The sequence below is a fragment of the Podarcis tiliguerta genome (assembly GCF_965153285.1).
Source record: "Podarcis tiliguerta genome assembly, chromosome: 12".
Taxonomy (NCBI): domain Eukaryota; kingdom Metazoa; phylum Chordata; class Lepidosauria; order Squamata; family Lacertidae; genus Podarcis; species Podarcis tiliguerta.
In genome coordinates, this window is record NC_139545.1 from 32,873,821 (window position 1) to 32,895,075 (window position 21,255).

At 47.8% G+C, this 21,255-nt stretch overlaps 2 protein-coding genes across 4 annotated transcripts; both read left to right on the top strand.

Annotated features, from left to right (window-relative positions):
* TFPI2 (tissue factor pathway inhibitor 2) lies at nucleotides 1–6,714 on the top strand. Its single transcript, XM_083405516.1, has 5 exons — nucleotides 1–423; nucleotides 2,956–3,135; nucleotides 3,253–3,432; nucleotides 3,873–4,046; nucleotides 5,360–6,714. The coding sequence occupies exons 1-5, from the start codon at nucleotides 168–170 to the stop codon at nucleotides 5,407–5,409; spliced, it is 840 nt and encodes a 279-aa protein (XP_083261642.1). The 5' UTR covers nucleotides 1–167; the 3' UTR covers nucleotides 5,410–6,714.
* Nucleotides 6,715–8,031: 1,317 nt separating this feature from the next.
* Nucleotides 8,032–13,833, top strand: LOC310660618 (tissue factor pathway inhibitor 2-like). 3 transcript variants are annotated; one of them, XM_083405527.1, is made up of 5 exons: nucleotides 8,032–8,530; nucleotides 10,745–10,924; nucleotides 11,046–11,225; nucleotides 11,512–11,685; nucleotides 13,309–13,833. In XM_083405527.1, exons 1-5 carry the CDS (start codon nucleotides 8,437–8,439, stop codon nucleotides 13,368–13,370), a joined length of 690 nt encoding a protein of 229 aa, XP_083261653.1. In that variant the 5' UTR covers nucleotides 8,032–8,436; the 3' UTR covers nucleotides 13,371–13,833. The 3 variants fall into 3 exon arrangements, with proteins under 3 accessions (XP_083261653.1, XP_083261654.1, XP_083261655.1); XM_083405528.1 differs by lacking the exon at nucleotides 13,309–13,833 and adding an exon at nucleotides 12,860–13,211 and having other exon boundaries at nucleotides 8,033–8,530; XM_083405529.1 differs by having other exon boundaries at nucleotides 8,039–8,530; nucleotides 13,371–13,833.
* The last annotated feature ends 7,422 nt before the right edge of the window (nucleotides 13,834–21,255 follow it).

Below are 21,255 nucleotides of genomic sequence, written 5' to 3' on the forward strand. Positions count from 1 at the left end.
GCCCGCCCCAGCCGTCCCGGATACGCGTCGGGATGGGCCAGCGACCACCTCGTGGAGCTGCTTCTTCGGAAGATGCGCAATGACGCGCGGGGCGCACCAGCCACGCCAGGGACCGCTCCCTCGGTCCGCCCGCCCCCTCGCGGTTTTACATCGCTTTCCAGAAACGGATGAATCACCCCCGCCGAGCCCTCCCTCGTCTGGGAAGCACGCCCGCAGGCTTGGGGCCAAGAGGCGGCGGCGGAGAAGCCGGGATCGTTTATAAAGGGGCCACTGTGGCCAACGTTTCCATCGGTCGTAGACCAGCCAAACGCGCGCAGCGACTTGCAGCGATGGATCTGACTTCTGGAAACTCGCGGGCCTTTCTGCTGGTCGTCTCCTTGGTGGTACTTCTGGAGCAGGTCTGGCCCCAGTCGACGACGGGAGGTAATCGGGGCTCTTTTTGGAGCGGGTGCATGTTATCAGCTGTTTTCTTCTTGCCAGTTGTTTTTGCTCTTCCCAGGGATGGCGACCGATGGTCTCTTTCCAAAATCCTCGCTTCGCCCCTCATGCTGCACCTGCCTCCGTCTGGCAAAACCCTTTTTATTTTTTTGCTTTTCCTTGCCTAGCTGGTAGCCAGAATATTATGAGTGCTGGTGTTTTTATTCTTTCTTGGCAAAGTTTTTCTTTCAAAACTTCATTGTACAATGTTTACAAAACAGAGAGAACAATTATAACAACAGGTGAAAATTAAAAGACCAAAGAAGGAAACTCTAGAATAGGAACGTAGAAAGTGTATGGTTGCCCAGGGGTTAAAATAACAAAAGTCCAAGTAAAGACTATCAGTGCTGTCAGGTAATAGTGATGGCGTCATTGAGGGTTTGCGGGTGTGTTTGGCGCTTATTAAAGCGCTTGTGCCTGTAATGCAGAGATTATATTCCCTTTAAATATGATAAATTAAAGAAGGATCTTGCGTTGTCCGGAAATGTGAGATATGTTGATTAAGCAATTCCCCCAAAATGTCAGGATTCAGAAATACAAGATCTGCAGCGAAATGCCATTTTCCAAGCAATTTCGAACTGTGACCAACTGCTGTTTGGAGACTTTTTTTTTTTAAAAAAAAAAATCCATTTCACAAGTTTTAGATACCGTGTCATTGTAATAAAACCTTAAAGCAGTTTATGAAAAGAATAAAATAATGCAGCCATCAGAAAAAGGTATTTAAAACATCCAAAAATAATAATTAAAATAAATACTAAGCTAAAAATCAAATTAGAAAACATGCCAAGATTCTACATGTCTGGAGAATGGGCCTTCTCTGCAGTGGCTCCCCATCTGTGGAATGCTCTCCCCAGGGAAGTTTGCCTGGCGCCTTCATTATACAGTTTAGGCGTCAGGCAAAAACGTTCCTTTTCAACCAGGCCTTTGGTTGATCTGTTTGGCATCCTATACCCTCTTAAAATGTGGCTCTTTTCGGGGGGTGTTTGGGTTGCTGTTTTCATTCTGATTATATATGTTGTGATTTTTTTCTGTAAACCACCCTGAGACCTCCGGGTATAGGGCAGTATATAAATAATAATAATAATAATAATAATAATAATAATAATAATAATAATTTATTTCAAACAATTTATACACCGCTTGATAGTTAAAAACAACCCTCAAAGCAGTTTACAAAGTAGGCTTGGCTAAAGAAAAATGTTTTTAGCGTGTGCGGAAAAGTGCCTGCCTGGTGTCCCTCGGCAGGGAGTTCCAAAGTGTGAGTGCTGCCACACTAAAATATTTCTTACAAATGTGGAATGAGTATTATGTGACACCAGTCACAGATTGAAGTAATTTAGCAGGCATATGAAGGGAAAGCACCCCCAGGTGCAAGTAGATAAATAGGGACCGCTTACCAGCGGGAAGGTAAATGGCGTTCCGTGTGCGGCTCTGGCTTGCCAGATGCAGCTTGTCATGCTGGCCACGTGACCCGGAAGTGTCTCCGGACAGCGCTGGCTCCTGGCCTACAGAGTGAGATGAGCGCACAACCCTAGAGTCTGTCAAGACTGGCCCGTACGGGCAGGGGTACCTTTACCTTTACCTATGAAGGGAAGGGGGCGGTAATGGGATCTCGCAAGTAAACTGCCCCAATCTGTTAAGGCCTTTACATACTCAGAGTCACATCTTGATCCTGGCCTGGTAGCAGATTGGCAACTAGTACAGCTCTCTGAGAACATGTATTATAAGATGACAGGGTATAAACTCCTGTCGGCAATCCTGCCACAGCATTCTCAACCCAGATTGATGTCACCTAGAATAATTTCAGCTGCCCCACCACAGTCCTCTCCACTGCCCTCCACAAGAAGGGGGTATGCCTCTGAAACAGGGACATGGGTGGCGCTGTGGTCTAAACCACTGAGCCTCTTCCGATCGGAAGATGCACAGTTCGAATCTCCGCAACAGAGTCAGCTCCCGTTGCTCTGTCCCAGCACCTTCCAACCTAGCAGTACAAAACCACACCAGTGCAAGTAGATAAACAGGTACCACTGCAGCGGGAAGGTAAACAGTGTTTCCATGCGCTCTGGTTTCCGTCATGGTGTTCTGTTGTGCCAGAAGTGGTATAGTCATGCTGGCCACATGACCCGGAAAGCTGTCTGTGGACAAACGCCGGCTCCCTCAGCCTGAAAGCGAGATGAGCACTGCAACCCCATAGCCGCCTTTGACTGGACTGAACCGCCCAGGTTACCTTTTTTTATGCCTCTGAAGGCCAGTCATGGGAATCGCAGGTGGGGAGAGTGCTCTTGAACTCAGGTCCTGCTTTCAAGCTGGACTACTTGGGCTTTGGCCTTGTGCAGGAGAGGTCTTCTTACATTTCACTAGGACAAACTTTCAACACATGAATTTCTTACCTGCCTCCCTACTCTCTTCTCTTCATGTTTCTGGGATTTGTACCTAAAGCATTTCTCTTTCCCCCACCCCCCTTCCGTTTTCATGCAGACAACAGAGAGATTTGTCTCCAGCCACCACTTAAAGGACCCTGCCGGGGTTTGTATGTCAGGTGGTACTATGACAGAGCAACCCAAACCTGCCAGGAGTTTAGTTTCGGGGGCTGCGTGGGAAACGACAACAACTTTTTGAGTTTTGAAGAGTGTTCAAAGACTTGCGGGAGAATCAAGAGTAAGTTGTGGCTCTAAAATTTCAAATCCTGGAGTGAAGTGCAGAATCGGTTTGATAAAAGCAAAGGTTTGGCTTAGATGGTTGTTTTCAACCAGTTGGTTGCTCTTTTGTTTTTAGAGGTGCCTAAAATATGCCGACTGAAATCTGACGAAGGAATCTGTAGAGGTTTAATGCGAAAATATTATTTCAGCCTTGAGACGATGAGCTGTGAAAAATTTTATTATGGAGGCTGTTTAGGAAACCAGAACCGATTTGACGATAAAGACTCCTGCATGAACTTCTGCCTGCCGAAAAGAAGTAATTATTTTTAATTAATAGCTTGTTCGGGTGGGGGAGGGTGAAATGTTCTGTTGTGTCTCATGGAATTGGTGCTCGCCAACCATTTCTGATGAATTAATTTTGAATTATTACAAGTTTGTATTGAATTGCATCAGTCATTTACAGCATTGTTCGTTTTTGCTTTACCAACGCACTATTGTGGTGTGTGTGTTTTTCCCCTAATTGATTGCACGGATGGAAATGTTTGCTCATTTTTAATGCTTTGTAGTTATGAGCCGCTTTGAGCTCAACGTTTTTGCTGGGAAAGCAGTGCACAAATATTAAATCAAAGATCAGAAACTCGGCCCACTTTCTGATTGGGAACTGTTGGTTTGTATGCCTAACACCACTGCAGTCTATACTTCAAAAAACAAAAAGTAGTGTTAATTAACTCTGTCTCTCTCTTTCTTTTTCTAAAGATGCCCCCTCCTTTTGCTTTAACCCCAAAGACGTGGGAATTTGTTCAGGTTCAGTTCCTCGCTTTTATTACAACATAGACATAGGAGATTGTGAAGAATTCACCTATACAGGATGTGGAGGAAATATTAACAACTTCCTCACTCGGAAATCATGTCTCAAGGCCTGCAAGAAAGGTAGGATGCTTCTCTCCTTGCTGAGATCGAGAGTTACAGGGACGTTTGCAGTCTTATATTCAGATTGTGAAGGTTCACAAATAAGCCCTGGTCTAGTAATTCTGGAGTGATTAAAGAGAACAACATTAAGCAACACAAACAGCTGATGCTCTCCAAGAGCAAACAGGGAGGCTTTTCGTTATATTGGGGTGAGAAAACTGTGTCCGTCCAAATGTCGCTGGAGTACATATCTCTCATCGTTCCTGACCATGTGACGTGGTGGCTGAGGCTGATGGGAGTTGGAGTCCAAGAACAACTGGAGAGGCACAGGTTTCCCATTCCTGCATTTAACCACCTTCCATAAGTGCATAATGCAGTAGCCACAGGTGGATTGTAGTCCTCCCGTATTTGCAGCTCACTTCCTTGGCCAAAGGTTGTGAGGATGTAGGAGGTGAGAGGGACCAGAAGGGGGCAATAGTTACCGGATGAAGGCTAGGCATGGGTAATGGACTATGCCCTCCTGTCATTTGTGCTGCTCTAAAGGAGTGCAAAGGGGACGCAGGTGGCGCTTTGGGTTAAACCACAGAGCCTAGGACTTGCCGATCAGAAGGTCGGAGGTTCGAATCCCCACGACGGGGTGAGCTCCCGTTGCTCGGTCCCTGCTCCTGCCAACCTAGCAGTTCAAAAGCACGTCATAGTGCAAGTAGATAAATAGGTACCGCTCCGGCAGGAAGGTAAACGGCGTTTCCATGCACTGCTCTGGTTCACCAGAAGCGGCTTAGTCATGCTGGCCACGTGACCCGGAAGCTGTACGCTGGCTCCCTTGGCCAATAAAGCGAGATGAGCGCCACAACCCCAGAGTCGGTCACGACTGGACCTAATGGTCAGGGGTCCCTTTACCTTTACTAAAGGAGTGCAAAGGTGGGATGCGTCCCAGGTTGTGGCAAAAGCAGCTTGTGAGAAAGCATTCTCTGCCAAGGAATTTCAGACAAGGAGCTCTTCCCTTTCCCTGGCGGACTATCTTCTACCCATCACGGTCAAGGGCCCGTTTGCTTTTGTGAGGAGGCAGTACCTGCAGGCATTAAGGTGAGCACAGGCCCTGCTTGCGACAAGGAGGGTTGTGCTGCCTTCGGTCCTGCTGAGATGGGGGCTCGCTTTTGTCCCTGCTTTAATGCCCAAAACACGCGTAGTGGAAACTGCAATTACCTGGTGGTTGGGAATTAGCAGACCTAGAATGTTGCATCCCTTTTTCTTCTCTTTTGTCTTTATTCACCACATGTGAATAAAGTGATTTAAGTTACCTCCGATTATATTTGTTTCTATTCTTTTCTTAGTAGGGAGAAAGAAACCACCTGCTACAGGATCAAAATATGTTGTCTCATAAGGATGAGGAGTCTACAGTCAACATTCAGATCCAATGAACGCCACACACATTCTTAAATCTGGAGAGGTCTCCAGACTAGATGCACTGATTTCACTCACTAGGAACTTTTAACTTATGGGTGGGTTTGGGTTTTGTTCAGTTTTATATGCTATGTAACCATTTTACTATATGAACAGTTTTGAAATGAACAGTTTTGAAAGGTTACTTTGATCTAGTTACAGCTCACTTATGGATTGGGCCCCATGCACATGGCAGTGTGCCCTGTTGCAGGATAAAATCACAAGAGGTGGCTCAACACTCCCTGCTGAACATCAATTCTTCTCTACTGGCTGCTGAATATGATAGACCCTTTCTGATGGTTTCATTATATGGAACACTAAATTAAGACCTTCTCCTGAACTTTCTTATCTTCACCTTCATAAGGAGGGGTGGCAGATGCGTGGTAGATGGCTTAGCTTGCATGCAGAATGTCTGAGGTTTGGTTCTTGGAATCTCTAGTTAAAACAGTCCGCTGTGCTGATGTTACATCACCTCCCATCACCTGCATGACAGTTAAGAGTGCTAGACTAGGACTTGGGAGACTAGGGTTCAGTTCACCACTCAGCCATGTCTGGGTGGTTTTTGTACACACACAGTCTCTCAGCCTAACCTACCTCACAGGATTGTTATGAGGGTATAGAAGGGAGAAGTGTGTTTGCCACCTTGGAGAACAGGTGGGATATAGACACTGTGATAATAAAAATTAAATACATTCGTTCTTGGTAATACACACAATCATAATGCTGCTGATTAAAAAGCTGGCACTGGGAAGAGACCAGCAATGAACTTGATAGTGGGGATTGCTTGTTTTTTAAAGGTGAGTTATAAGCTACGTAAGGTTTCAGGAGTGTGGTGAATTGATGGCTGCATCTCCCATTGTCAACTGGTCCAGTTCTAAAGCTACAGGATTAATTTTCATCATGAGATTATTCCTGCTGGACAGTTAAGACTGGAGAATGCTAGACGGATATTGAGGTTATTTCCCTCCTCTTTAAAGTCATCCTCCTGATCTCTTGCACAGAATACATTTTGAGGTGCCTTTATTAATGTGCATTTGGCATGTTTTCTGTTCTGAAGCTGAAGAAGAGTCATCTGCCTTCACTTCATGCTGTCTGTTTCCCTAAGGATATTTGCACTTGTGTCAAACCTTACTTTGCCTATATGAGAATTGGTAAAATTACATCCTAACTTGCTATGTGCAAATGTGACTGACCTTCACTGTAAATTTGTAAAAATAAAGAAAAAAAATAAGTTGTCATAAGTGTTTGTTTCTCCTAATTAGTTACACATCATTTTATGTGGATCTAGTTTCCCCCTAGCTAACATATTTTCCAGTCCATGTATGTACACACTGCATGCACATGCTACATTTTCATTCCACTTTATCCAGTTAAGATCTAGACTCTGCCTCTGCTCCCAAGCATACCCGTCCCATTCATTTCAAGGAAGAGGACAGATGTCCACATGCAGAATTGCCTCTTCTGCAGCTGAAGGGGTCATGGACAGGACTAGTAGTGGGGAGATCCATGCTCAAATCCCTGTTCGGTGACTCCTTGTGGTCTGAAGGCTATCACTTTGCTGAAGGTAAGTAGAGCAGAATCTGGTCAGTACCTGGATGGGTGACTTCTGGAGAACTGCAGTCACATCCTTTTCAGTTTCATGACTGAAGACAGGTGGGATATGTATGAAGCAGCCTTAAATGGGTGTCATACCAGAACAATCTAGTCTGAAGATGCAACTGATAAAGCCTCTGATCTTTAGAATGCAACGCATGTGCTACGCCCCATCCCCCATGTATTAAAAATGTACAAAAATAAAATACAAGTAAAATTAAACGTTGCATGTTGTTTCCCCTCAGCAGACCAGCATCCCTTCAGATTTCAGAGAATCAAAGGATTGTATGCTATGTTAGGCGCACTCAGTGTAGATCCATGGAAATAAATGGACGTGACTTAGGACTTCTTTTTAATGGGTCTACTTTGGAAACTTGAAGGCCATCTGGGCCAACTCTACTTAACAACAAGAAGAAGAAGAATTTATTATTTATACCCACCCATCTGGCTGGGTTTTCCCAGCCACTCTGGGCGGCTCTCAAGAGAGGAATATGAAAAACACGATAAAACATCTAACATTAGAAACATCAAGCTCTACATCCTAGCAATAAACTGCAACACCCACCCAACATTTTCCAGTCGACATTGAAATGTGCCTGTAGTCAATATAACCGAAGTACCAGTTAACAGGAGCTTTGAAGTATTGAAACAAACCAACATTCCCCCAACTTCATAACTGAGTGTGACTTACCCTGCAACAGCCAGGTCAAACTCCTGTAAATTGGACTGGGCCTTGCAGTTGGGAACTTTGATAAGAACAGAACTAAAATATACAAATATTTCTCCCGATTACCCCCCTCCAGCGCATATAAACCACCGCCCTCCAAAATGTCCCCAGCAGTTGATTTAATGGGCAATTTATGTTCTTCAAAGGAAGTCAATTAATAATGCTTGGCAGGGGGTTGGACTCGATGGCCCTTGTGGTCTCTTCCAACTCTATGATTCTATGGTCACTTTGCGTTCTAGACAAATCCATAAACCCGGGAAGTATCAAGAGTCGCGTGGCCACATTATGCGCACTGGGGCTTATTTAAAACTCAAAGGCTCGGCGAGTTGTTGATGGTTTCGGGGACTTTTTGCTCGAGGGCAGCTCATCCCCTGCGCCGTCGAGGTGGGCAGCCCGGACGCGCCAGGCCTCCGCGGCAACCCCCCTCGCCTCCGATGCCACTCGCGGATGCCCAGGGACTCTGATCCCGGGGATGCCTTTTGCAACGCGCCCGCGAGACACGCGCCCAGCCCCTGAGCCGCGCCGAGGCGGCCGTGGGAAGACGTGCAGTTCCTCCTTAAAGAGGCCCCGGCGGCTCCGCGAGCCCAACGTCTCCGTCGTTCGTAGACCACCAGCCCGGCCCTCGCAGCGAGTCGCCCGCGGCGGGCGATGGGCCCGGCCGCTGGGAACTCGCGCGCCTTTCTGCGGGCCGCCGCCTTCGTGGTGCTCCTGGGCCGCGTCCGGCTCCAGATCCCGACGGCAGGTAGCGTGAGGGCGCGGGTCTGTTTTGGAGGTGGGGAGCTTCCTTGGCTGCGCTCTTGCAAGACGCTGTAAAACGGATTTCTTCTCACCTTCTTGGTGATCGCGACTCCAGACTCCAGACCCTATTATTATTTGTTGTTTTTCTTAATTAAATTCCTACGCCGCCCTTCCCTCGCAGATCACAGGGCGGTTTGCAATATATATATTTTTTAAAAACCACAAAAATACGATACGATAATCTTTATTGTCATTGTCCCATACAGAACAACTATGAAGGCCCTAAATCAACCTGCCCCCTCCTTACAACAGCTCAAGATCCCCATATTACTCTATGCGGACGACATGGTGATACTGTCATTAACCAAGCTGGGCTTAAACAACATGCTCAGAGGGCTCATGACATATTGTGATACCAACTCCCTTAAAATTAATTTCGCCAAAACCAAAATTCTTACTTTTGGCATGAAAACTCGGAAGTCACTCTGGAATTTTGAGGGCCATTCTATTGAACATTGTTCAGCATTCAAGTATTTGGGTATCATTTTTCAGCATGGGCTTAGCTGGTCAGCTCACCTAAATACAACCATCCTGGCTGCCCGCAGAACCATCAAAGCCTTGGAGAAATTCTACTATGCAAAAGGCGGCCAGCTGGTTCCACCAATCAGAAAAGCATTTATCAGCAAAGTCCTCCCGATGTTATTGTATGGGGTTGAAATCTGGGGGTGGAATTTAAAAACACTACAACGGCTGGAGATTCTACAAAACTCTTTTGCACGGAAGATACTGGGTCTCCCCAAGGGCTCGGTTGCAGCACAGTTAAGAACAGAACTGGGCCTCCCCTCCATTGTTGCGAGAGCCCACATTAGAATTATTAGCTTTTATTGTAAATTAATCAATGCCCCAGGTCCCCTACTAGCCAGGCAAGCCTTTTTAACGTGTTCTCAAAGCAATAAATGGTCCAAGGCCATGGTGACTATTACTGCACGCTACTCTCTCCCAAATCTTGACTCGCTGTCCTCTTGGGACAAACATAAAATCCGGGCCTGGATTCTTACAAGAGACGAGGCCATGGACCGGGCACAGTCCACCTCAGCTCGCCTCTCCATGTGGCTCCCTAAAGTGAAAGTGGTAAGATCACTTGCCAACTACTTGATAGACCTGACGGAGCCCAACTTGAGAAGAGCGTTTACTATGGCCCGCTTCCATTCTATACCCACGGCCTTCCTGCAGGGGATTTATTCTAAGACCCCTATTACCCAGCGTCTATGTCCATGCACAATGAATGAAGTAGAGGACTTCATACATTTCTTTTTCTACTGCCCTATTTATGAGCCAATAAGATCTAAGCTCCTCCTTTTGATCCCGTCCACCATTACATCTAAGGAAGATTGTTTGAAATCGCTTCTTGTGGACGCAAATCCCCAAATCTCACGTGGGGTGGCAATATTCATAGTGCAGGCTCTGAAACTCAGGGCTACTCGGACAGGGTAGCGTGCCCTAGACCTGGACCTGTTTTAATCTTTTTATTACTTTTAACTCAATATGCTGAGTCTGTTCTGGGGCCTTTTTGTGCTTTATATATACCCGCATACTAGTTTTTGGGCGCTGGCTATTATATCTTTGCATTATTGTCTTCGGGTAACTTAAATGTCACTACGCCAGCCAAAACACCTGAATTTTGCTGGGTTGCTTGTCTCTAGTTTGTCTTTTTTCTTTTTTGTATTGTCTTATTTTGCTATGGCAGTTTGCTAATGCAATAAAGGTTTTGACACCAACACTTTGAATTGTGATCGGAAACATACTGTTCAGTGAAGCTGAATGTTGGATGATTCAACAGAAGGACGTACTTCTTACCACAGCGCATATTTAAACTTTGGCATTTGCTCCCACAAGAAGTAGTGATGGACACCAACTTGAACAGCCTGAAAGAGAACAAAGTGTACAAATTCACAAAGGATTAGGCATTCAAATGTGACTTGCCACAGAGGCCCTTTTCTGACTCCCCTTTTGGAGGTTGTATGCTTCTGAAGGCCAGCTGCTGGGAATTGCATGTGGGGAGGGTGCTTTTGAGTTCAGGCCATCTGATTGACCACAGATAACCGGATGCTGGACTGCCTGAGCCTTTGGCCTGATCTAGCCAGGCTCCCCACCCCTTACCTCATTTGGACTTAAAGCATTTCATTTCTTCCATTCCCCTGGTTTTGTTTTCATGCAGACAACAGAGAGCTCTGCCTGGAGTCACCAGTGTCCGGAGTCTGCCCAGATTCATTTGACAGGTGGTACTACAACCGAGCCTCCCAAGACTGCCAGAGGTTTACTTCCGGGGGCTGCTTGGGGAACGAAAACAACTTTTTGAGCTTTGACGCTTGTATGGAAACTTGCGGGAAAATCAAGAGTAAGTCATTGTTCTAAAATTTCAAATCCTGAAGTGAATTGGGGGAGATTTTTAAGAGCAATGGTTTCCTTTAGGCAGTTTTTTTTAAAAAAAATCTAAACAGTTGTGGTTTAATTTTCAGAAGTGCCTGTAATGTGCCGAGTGAAACCTCCGCAAGGGACCTGGAGCCCCCTCAAGCCGAAATATTTCTTCAACCTTGAGACAATGAAATGCGAGGAATTTTTCCCTAAAAAACGTTCACGACACCCTAACATGTTTTCCAGTGAAAGATCCTGCACTGACGTCTGCAAGTTGGGGAGAAGTAATTATTTTTTCATACAAGCCATAGGACTATTTAGCTTGATAGGTGGTGGAGGAATGAAATGTTCTCATGTATTTCCTAAACTTACTCTCCAAGGGAGCAGGAGCTCCACAACAGCGGTTCTTGGTGAACCAGGTGATATTGTATCGAATCTAAATAAAACTGTAAACTCTGCCGATTTTTTTTTAAGCTGGGCATTATTGGTTATGAATTCTAAACATCACTATATTCTGCTCTTCAAAACACACACACCCTTAATTAACTCCTTTCTTTCTTTTTTTTGAAGGGGGTCCCTCCTTTTGCTCTAGTCCCAAGGATGTGGGACTCTGTTCAGCTTCACTGCGTCGCTTTTACTACAATATAGCAAGCAGAACTTGTGTGGCATTCATGTATACGGGATGCGGCGGGAATAATAACAACTTTCGTACAAAGAAAGACTGCATGAACGCCTGCAAGCATGGTAGGCTTCTCTCCTCTTGCTGTGATAGAGATTTACGGGAACTTGAGCGGTGTTTTAGCCAGATTGTGAAGGTTCACAAATAAGCCCTTTACTAGTAAGTCTGGGATGATTTTTTAAAAAAAGTTTTTAAGTATCACGCAGAGCTAATGCTGTCTTGGTCCCATGAAGTTCATATGGAGGCTTTTCATTATATCAGGGATGAGGAAACTGTCCGTCTAAATGCTGCTGGACTTCATCTCTTATCATTCCTGACCATCTGAGGCTGATGGGAGTTGGGAGTCCAGTAAGAAAATGGAAGGACAGATGTTTCCCACCTCTGCATTAAACCACCTTCTGTGAGTGCAGAAGCCGCAGGTAGTACCCATTCAGTTTGCTCCCTTTCCCCAAGTGGTTGTGGGACTGTCAAAGGAAATGAGAGGGACCGGAAGCGGGCAGTAGTTGCCGGAAGAGGGCAAGGCATGGGAAATGGCTGTATGCTCCAGAGTAAACTGTGCTGTTTTGAAGGGACTGCAGTGCAAAGGTGGGAATTGCCCAGACGCAGCAATAAAAGCGGCTTGTGAGAAACCCAGGCATAGCTTCTCTCTGAACCAGCTGCTCAACATAAAACTGGGGTCTCTGGAGAGGCTCCTGCTTCCTCCCAACCAATCAAACAAAAGCAAAGGGCCATAGCCTATTGGTAAAGCACCTATCTTGTACGCAGGGGGCTTCAGGTTCAATACCTGGCGTCTCCAGGTAGGGCTGGGAGAAACCTCGGCCTGAAACCCAAGTCAGTGAAAATGGTGAAAATGTTGGGCTAGATGGACCAGCATCCTCACTCAGCATTAAGACAGTTTCCTGCAATCCCGGAGGGGAGCGGTGAGTGGTGTGAGCAGACATGTTTCCACAGGGGTTGAGGAAGAAGAGAGGGGATGAGGGGGAGCCTGCCTAAGCGTAAGGAATTCAGTCCTAAAGAACTGGAAGGTAGTTAAATCCTGGCCTGCTTACTAAGCAGGGTGACCTGCAAATAAAACATTCTCGAGTCATTTCCATAAGGGCAGGCGTACTGAAACGTTCAGTATATTATGCACACATGCGCATTATTTTCTTAAAACATGAAGTCCTTGCTTGGAGAGGGGGATAAAATTAGGGGGCACAACACAGTGTGAGGCAGGCTCTACGCAGTTCTTTTTTTTAGGTGACCACCTCCAAAAAGTTTGAAGTGTGCTTACAAAGCATCCTCCGTTGCCCCTGCCTCCTTTTTCCCCCTGCCCAAGGCCCAGGAATTTTAAGCAAGGGCCACTCCCCTTTCCCTGGCAGTCTGTTTCCCATCTGCACGCACTCTCCTTATGTGCTAAGGCCAGGTAAGTGTCCACTGCTGCCTGCTGCTCCTCCCCAAGGAGAGTTCAAGGGCCTTATGAGAAGGTGGCACTTCCAGAGCTTAAGGTGAGCACAGGTCCTGCTTCCTGTGATCTGGGCTGTGCTTGACTCAGTCCTGCTTGTGGGCATTTGAGAGGAGCGCTCACTTTCACCCCTGCTTGAATGCCCACGACACGCATGTTAGAAACTGCAATTATCTGGTGCCTTGGGTTTTGCAGACCTGGAACGTTGCATGCTTTTTTCCCTTCTCTCTTTTTCTTCTTCTAGTACAAGTGAGTGAAGCGATTAAGTTACCTCCGATTGTGATTCAGTTTCTATTCTTTTCTTAGTTGGAAGAATGTAAGCAACGGTTGCAATATTGGGAAACACCATGTCATAAGGAGGAGAAGTCTACAAATCAAACAAATGCCACATATGTTCTTGCACCTGAAGGTCTCTAGACCAGAAGCATTATTTCAACATTGAGAACTTTAATTTGTGGGTGGATTTTGTTTTTGTTTATATGTAGCAATCTTAACAGTTCTTCTATATGATCAGTTCTGGAAATGTAGTAAGTCATCGTCACTGTTATCTGATCAGCCTTGTGGACTGGCCTCCATATTCAAAGCATGGTGATCTGCTGAGGGAGATAACCCTGGTTTGTTGACCTTCATGCAGAGATTCTTGATGTGCAGGAGCAGGCTCAACACTCACTACTAAACAAGGATCTTTCTCTGTCACCTGCTGCATATTATTTGCTTTATTTATTTTTCTTAAAGAAGACTACAAATAAATTGGTATTGATGCTATCAATTCTTCCACTTTTCAATAATTTTATTAATTTTATGAAGGGATTTGCCAGGAACTCCCCAGTGAATTGAAAGGGAATACTTGCTTGATTATTATTATTTATTAAATTTGTATACCACACTTTATCCAAAGATTACAGGACGGTTCACAACATAAAAATACAAAATAAGAACACTGCCTCCTGGGCTTCTTTGGGCGGAAGGGTGGTGTGATGGGATGAAGAGCTGCTTGTGTGTAAACTGCAAATCCCTCAGAGTTTGAACAGTTTCTCAAACCTCTGCCTGTGACTGAGCCCCTCCAGCATGGCTGCGTCAGTCGCTAGCAGAATCCGAAAGTGGTTGCTTTCGGAAACGTTTCCAACATAAAAGCTCCTTAACGGAAACACGTCTTCTGGACTCTCTGTGTGACAGTTTCCGGCGAGGAACGGGTGTCCCTATAGGAGGACCTGAGACATCCCCACTGTTTTCGCTGGAAACGTCTCTGAGCCATTCCTCCGCCTCTCCTTCCCTTGACATTCCTGTTCGCCCTCTACTGGTTCCCTCTTCAGGTGTTACGTCTCTCTCTACTTCAGAGAGCCTTGGCACCTCTTGTGCTGCCGATGGCAGTTCCCTGACATCCACCTCCCCTCCAGGGCCCCCTTCACCCCCTCCCGTCTCCTCCCCTTCGGGTTGGGAGGAGGCAAAACCCCGGAAAGAACCTTCCTCATCGTCTGAAGTTTCGAACACCTTTCTCCACTTGTTGCGGTTCCTAGTCTCTCGGTACTCCTCGTCGTCTGAGTCCGTTCCTTCTTCCAACTCCGACTCCGCGAATCCTTCCAGTTCCTCTTCCTCGTCTGTGGTGCCGAAATACTCCCTCCTAAACCTTGCTGCCGGCTGTGGTTTCCTCGGGAATCTTTGGTGGAGGTTTTAACGTTTCTGTTAAAACCTCGTCATTGACCTCCTCTGCTGTCACCCAAGCGTTTTCCGACTCCGGTTCCCCTTCCCACGCCACTAAATACTCCACCTGATTGCCCTTCCACCTGGAATCGAGGATTTCCGCTACATGGTTTCTGCTCTCCCTCTCTTCCAAGACTGGTCCCCTGTTGTACTCCCCTTCACCTCCCCCCTTGTACGGTGACAGTAACGACCTGTGGAACACTGGGTGCAATTTCATGTGGTTGGGTAACCGGAGTTTGAAAGCCACTGGGTTGACCTGCTGAATGACCTCAAAGGGTCCCAATCTCTTGGGTCTTAATTTCTTACAACCCCCTTTGAACGGCAACCCTTGGGTGGACAACCACACCTGATCCCCCACCCTTACTGTTTCACCTTCCCTCCTGTTCTTGTCTGCCTGCTTCTTATATTGTGCCTTGGCCCTTTCTAAGTTGAGCTGAAGCTGACGATGGATCGCTTCCATCTCTTCTACAAAATGTTCGGCCGCTGGGACGCTCCATCTCTCGCCTCCCTCCCCCGGGAATGCCCTGGGGTGACACCCGTAATTGGCCAAAAAGGGGCTCATCCCTGTGGACACATGCTCCGCATTGTTGTAGGCAAATTCTGCCAGCGCCAGCTTTTCGACCCAATCATTCTCTCTGTCATTGACATAACACCTCAGATATTGTTGGAGGATGCTGTTTGCTCTTTCCGCCTGCCCGTTGGTTTCAGGGTGCCGGGCCGTCGAGAAATTGACTTCCACGTGCAGCAAGCTCATGAGCTTCCTCCAGAACCTGGAAGTAAATTGTTTCCCGCGGTCTGAGATAACCCTCAAGGGGGCGCCATGCAGCCGGAAGATGTGTTCTACAAACAACTTCGCTGTTTCTTCCGCTGTGACTGCATGTGAACATGCTACAAAGTGGCACATCTTAGTCAACAGGTCCACTACTACCATGATGGCCGTTTTCCCTTTGGATTTGGGCAGATCCGTCATAAAATCTATTGATACCGCCTCCCAAGGCCGTTCTGGCGTGGGTAGTGGTTCTAATAACCCTGCCGGCGCCCTTCTTTCCCCCTTGGCCCTCTGGCATTGGTCACACCCTCTTACATACTCCTTTACATCTTCCCTCACCTTGGGCCACCAAAATTCCCTGGTGACCATCCACATGGTCTTGTGTTGTCCAAAATGTCCCGCCGTGGGACTATCATGCAACTGCTTGAGTACCCTCCCTCTCAATTCACCTTCTGGTATATACAGTGCCCCTTTGTAATACAATGCCCCATTTCTTTCTTCAAAACCCTCCGGGCTCTCACCCTCTCCCCTGAGACCTCTGAGCTTATTTTGGGCATATTCGTCATTTTCCGTTTCTTCTACCAGTTCTCGTCTCCCCACCAGCGCCGCCCCACACACCCAGCGGTCCTCAGGAATGACATGTCTTTCTTCGATTGCCCCCTCCCCCTCCAAGTACTCTGGTTTGCGTGAGAGAGCGTCCGCCCTGACGTTCTCTGGGCCTGGTACATAACAAATCTCGAAGTGGAATTTGGAAAATTCCTGTGCCCATCTCACTTGTCGTTGGTTGAGTACTCGAGCTGTTCTCCAATACTCCAAATTCTTGTGGTCGGTGCACACTTGCACCTTGTGTTGTGCCCCAATCAATAAATGTCTCCACCTCCGGAACGCTTCGTGAATGGCGAGTAGTTCTCTGTCATACACCGTGTAGTTCCGCTCGGACTTATTCAGCTTCCTCGAGAAAAAGGCACACGGTCTCCACTCCGACGTATTTCTTCCCGGCTGAAGAAGCACCGCCCCCACCGCTCTGTCTGACGCGTCTGTCTCCACTCTCATGGGCTTCTGTAGGTCCACATGCAGAAGTTGTTCTTCCGAAGCGAAAGCCCTTTTCAGTTCTTCAAAAGCTCTCTCCGCCTCCGCCGTCCAAACAAATTTCTTCTTGCTACTGAGGCAGTCGGTGATGGGCGCTGTCAAGTGTGCAAAATTCTTGATGAACTTCCGATAAAAGTTCCCAAACCCCAGGAACCTTTGCACATCCTTCTTGGTCTTCGGTGTCTTCCATTCCAGCACCGCCTGGACCTTGCCCGGATCCATGGCCAATCCTTTGTCTGACAAGCGGTACCCCAGGAATTCCACCTCTTTGGCATGAAACTGGCACTTCTCCAGTTTCACCCACAGCTGATTGGCTTGCAGCCGGCCCAACACTTCTCTCACGTCCCTCACATGCTGCTCTTCATCTTCCGAATACACCAACACGTCATCCAAAAAGGCCACACAATTCTTGTAGAGCAAAGGTCCCAAGACGTGGTTGATAAAACTTTGAAAACATGCGGAGCCGGCTTGGAGACCGAAGGGCATTACGAGGTATTCAAATGCTCCCAAAGGGGTGAACATGGTGGTCTTCCATTCATCCCCCTTCCTTATCCGTATCAGATTGTACGCCCCCCGCAGGTCCAGTTTTGTAAAAATCTTCCCCTTCCTTACCCTGGTCAGAATGTCATCAATTCGGGGCATAGGAAAAGCCAGGGGTTCCGACACGGCATTTAGGGATCTGAAGTCCACTACAAGCCTCGGCTTATCTGTGTTTTTTTTGTCCACAAAAAACACTGGGCTGCCCCCCACCGCTCGGGACTCTCTGATGAAACCCCTCTTCAGGTTTTTGTCAATGAACTCCCTCAGCTCCTGCATCTCCCTGTCTGACATGGCGTACAGCTTGCCCACTGGTAGCTGAGCCCCAGGGAGTAGGTTGATTTGACAGTCAAAGGGTCTATGCGGCGGCAGTTTGTCCGCTTCCCTTTCGCTAAATACGTTGCTCAGATCTGCATATTGCGGAGGCACCTCCCCTTGCTTCATTACCTCCATCCCAGCTAGGGTGAGCTTGGCTCCCCCTGGATCCTTTCCCTGCTTGCAGTGTTCTAGGCAATGCGCTGACCCAAAGGAGACCACCCTCTGGTGCCAGCCCACTAGAGGATCGTGTAGTGCCAGCCAGCTCATCCCCAAAATTATGGGAGCTCCTCCCAAGGTGGCCACATTAAACGCTATCCGCTCGGTGTGCCTTGCCACCCTCATTGTCATGGGGACTGTCTGTTGGTTCACTTCTCCTCCCAGCAACTCTCTGCCGTCAATCGTGGTTACCTGCAGGGGTTTACTTAAGGGGAGGGTTTGTATCTGGTGCTGAGCTGCGAACTCCTTACTCATGAAATTACAGGAGCTGCCTGAATCCAGAAGGGCCTTGATCTGTAGAGGATGTCCGTTTGGCAGCTCTAGCAACACCTCTATCACTAGAGCAGGTCTGGGAGGTTCTGGTGCGGGCACTCTCACTGCTTTTGAGCCTGGCTGCTGTGCCCCGACGGCAGCCAGGCGTTGGCTTTTACTTGCTCCGTGCTTTCCTCCTCCTCTCCCCCAACAGCTCCTGCCATGCCCTGCCATTCCTTTCTCCGTGGACAGACTCTGGCAAAGTGTCCTGGCTGTTGGCAGAGATAACATTTCTTCCCGCCCTTTCCCTCCTTCTTCCGCCCTTCACCGATGTTTGAAACTGCGCGCGCACGCGCTGTTCCCACTTCCATCGGCTCTGCCGGCGGGAAAGGCTGCTCTGGAATGTCTGGAATGCGGAGCTCCCTCCAACGTTCTCCTTTCCCCTCCCGCTTCTCCAAAGCCCTCGCTTCCTGGCGCGCTCCTATGGCCAGCGCGGCTTTAGTCAGCTGGTCCATAGACTCCGCTCTGGGGGTCCGGGAAAGTTCATCTTTCAAGGACGAAGACAGGCCTTCTTCGAAAAGCATCTGAATGGGCTCAGCAGACAAGTCCCACCCCAATCTATGAATCAGCATAGTGAACTCAGTCCAGTACTCACGGACAGTCCTGTTTCCCTGTCTGCAAGCCATTAACTGCCTTCGCACCCCTCCCTGCTCAATGTCGCTGGAAAACATCAGGTCCATGGCACGAAAGAACTTCCTTGTGTCCTTTAGGATCTCATTATTTGCTGCCATCAAGGGTCTAACCCAGTCCTTCGCCCCTGATTCGAGATGGCTAATTACAAAAGCCACTCGTGATTCCTCATCAGGGAAGTCATCAAATTGCAGATTGAGAGCGTATTGCATCTCTGTCCTAAAGGCATGATAGTTTCTGGGGTCCCCCCCAAATTTCTGCACCAATCCTGGCATCTTTCTGTTGAGTGGGGTGGCTTTCTCCTTCCCCCTTTCTGCATCCTGAGCCCTCCTCTCTTCCAGCCTCGCCGTCTGCAAGGCAAGCTGGATTTCCAACGTCCTGTACCTTTCCTCCAGGCTTGGACCTCCTCCAGCTGCCCCTCCAGTTCCGGCTGGTTCGCTCATGATGCCTCTCCCTGGCACAAGCTAGCTTTCGAAGACTTTCGGATTGCTGTGATGGGATGAAGAGCTGCTTGTGTGTAAACTGTAAATCCCTCAGAGTTTGAACAGTTTCTCAAACCTCTGCCTGTGACTGAGCCCCTCCAGCATGGCTGCGTCAGTCACTAGCAGAATCCGAAAGTGGTTGCTTTCGGAAACGTTTCCAACATAAAAGCTCCTTAACGGAAACACGTCTTCTGGACTCTCTGCGTGACAGTTTCCGGCGAGGAACGGGTGTCCCTATAGGAGGACCTGAGACATCCCCACTGTTTTCGCTGGAAACGTCTCTGAGCCATTCCTCCGCCTCTCCTTCCCTTGACATTCCTGTTCGCCCTCTACTGGTTCCCTCTTCAGGTGTTACGTCTCTCTCTACTTCAGAGAGCCTTGGCACCTCTTGTGCTGCCGATGGCAGTTCCCTGACAGGTGGGAAATGTTATTTGTGGGAATGTAAAGGGAGGTAGGAGAGAATATATTCTTCTGATATTATCCCTCCTCACTCACGCTAGTGAGTAAACAGCAGAGCACATTCCCTTGCAGCTTATAGTGAAGCAGTTGATGAGTCTTTTAATTAAGCAATCCAGTCTGGCTTGTCCAGTCTGGATTGTTCCTGGTAAATTTCCTCTTTATTTCCCTCTTACAATAACAATAACACAACACAGTCTTTTTGAAAATAACAGTGAAGTTTTACTCACATTCAGTTCACAGCAGTAATCAGAAGGCAGGCTTTATCCTGTGGTTACAGTTACATTTGTAGAGAAAAGAAGTCTGAGCTACGCCTCAGACTTTCTACCCTTTGGCTTCCATCTTCTGCAAGGATGAGCGATGTGCTGGCTAAGAGCCGGAAGAGGCAGTCCAAGAGAGAAGTCTGACAAGAAAAAAAAGGGAAGATGGCTGCGTGGCCAGCCCTTTTACAGAGTCAGCTAGGGTCATGCCCATCTACCTGGTCACATACATACGACAGCAGGGATGACAGGAAGTCCTCCCTGTCTGGAGCCGCGTTCTCCTGTGTGCCCATTCTAGGCAACAAGAAAATGTTGTACTTGACTGCTCTAGCAATACATCCCACATTGTTGGCATATGTCTGTCTTGAGAGACAACAGAGTGCGCCTCCAGGAGTGTGGTCAAACCGTTGCGTTTGCAGCACCAAAGTGACCTTTCCAGGGCGCAAGCCTGGGCAATGTATATGGAGGTCCTGGGCTTCCTAGAAAAGAACCCCCCCCAGCCTTTCTGAAGGAAAGCAGAGCAATATATTTGGCATCAGCTTGGCCACATAAGTTGCCAGAAGGAGGTGTACAAGGCGCCATCCAACCATCTTAAGGACTCCGCTCCAGATTTGTGTGGGGTTTTCTTTTCCTGAAGATATCCCGCAAGGCAGTGGAGGTTCAGGGTCAAAGTGTGCACTCTCTTGGATGGGCTACCTTCCCAGGTTGATGAGCCCCATCTGCCCCTCACTTCCCTCTACAGCACTTGCAGAAACCGCCTTCTTGACCATTGAACTCGCTATTAGTCTCTTCTGCTCAATTTTGCAGAGCCTGTCTTCTCATACAAGGGAAGTCCTTAACTCATCAACTCATCTGAGACCCATCAGATACTCTCACCTAGGAGGAGTATAACATGTCCCTCACCAAAGGTACTAGCCCTCCCCTCACACCCCATACACCCATAGTGGGATATAAATAATAACACTTACCTGTTACCTATGGTCCTTCTTGGGGACACGGGTGGCGCTGTGGGTTAAACCACAGAGCCTAGGACTCAGAAGGTCGGCGGTTCGAATCCCTGCGACGGGGTGGGCTCCCGTTGCTCGGTCCCTGCTCCTGCCAACCTAGCAGTTCGAAAGCACGTCAAAGTGCAAGTAGATAAATAGGTACCGCTCCGGCGGGAAGGTAAACGGCGTTTCCGTGCTTAGCTCTGGTTCGCCAGTAGCAGCTTAGCCATGACCTGGAAGCTGTACACCAGCTCCGTCAGACAATAAAGCGAGATGAGCGCCGCAACCCCAGAGTCGGTCACGACTGGACCTAATGGTCAGGGGTCCCTTTACCTTTATGGTCCTTCTACAATGTCATCTACAATGCCAAAAGAAGATGAAAGGACTTCCTTCTTCCAAGGTGTTTGTGCTGTGAGTCCTGGTCTGAAGATCCAT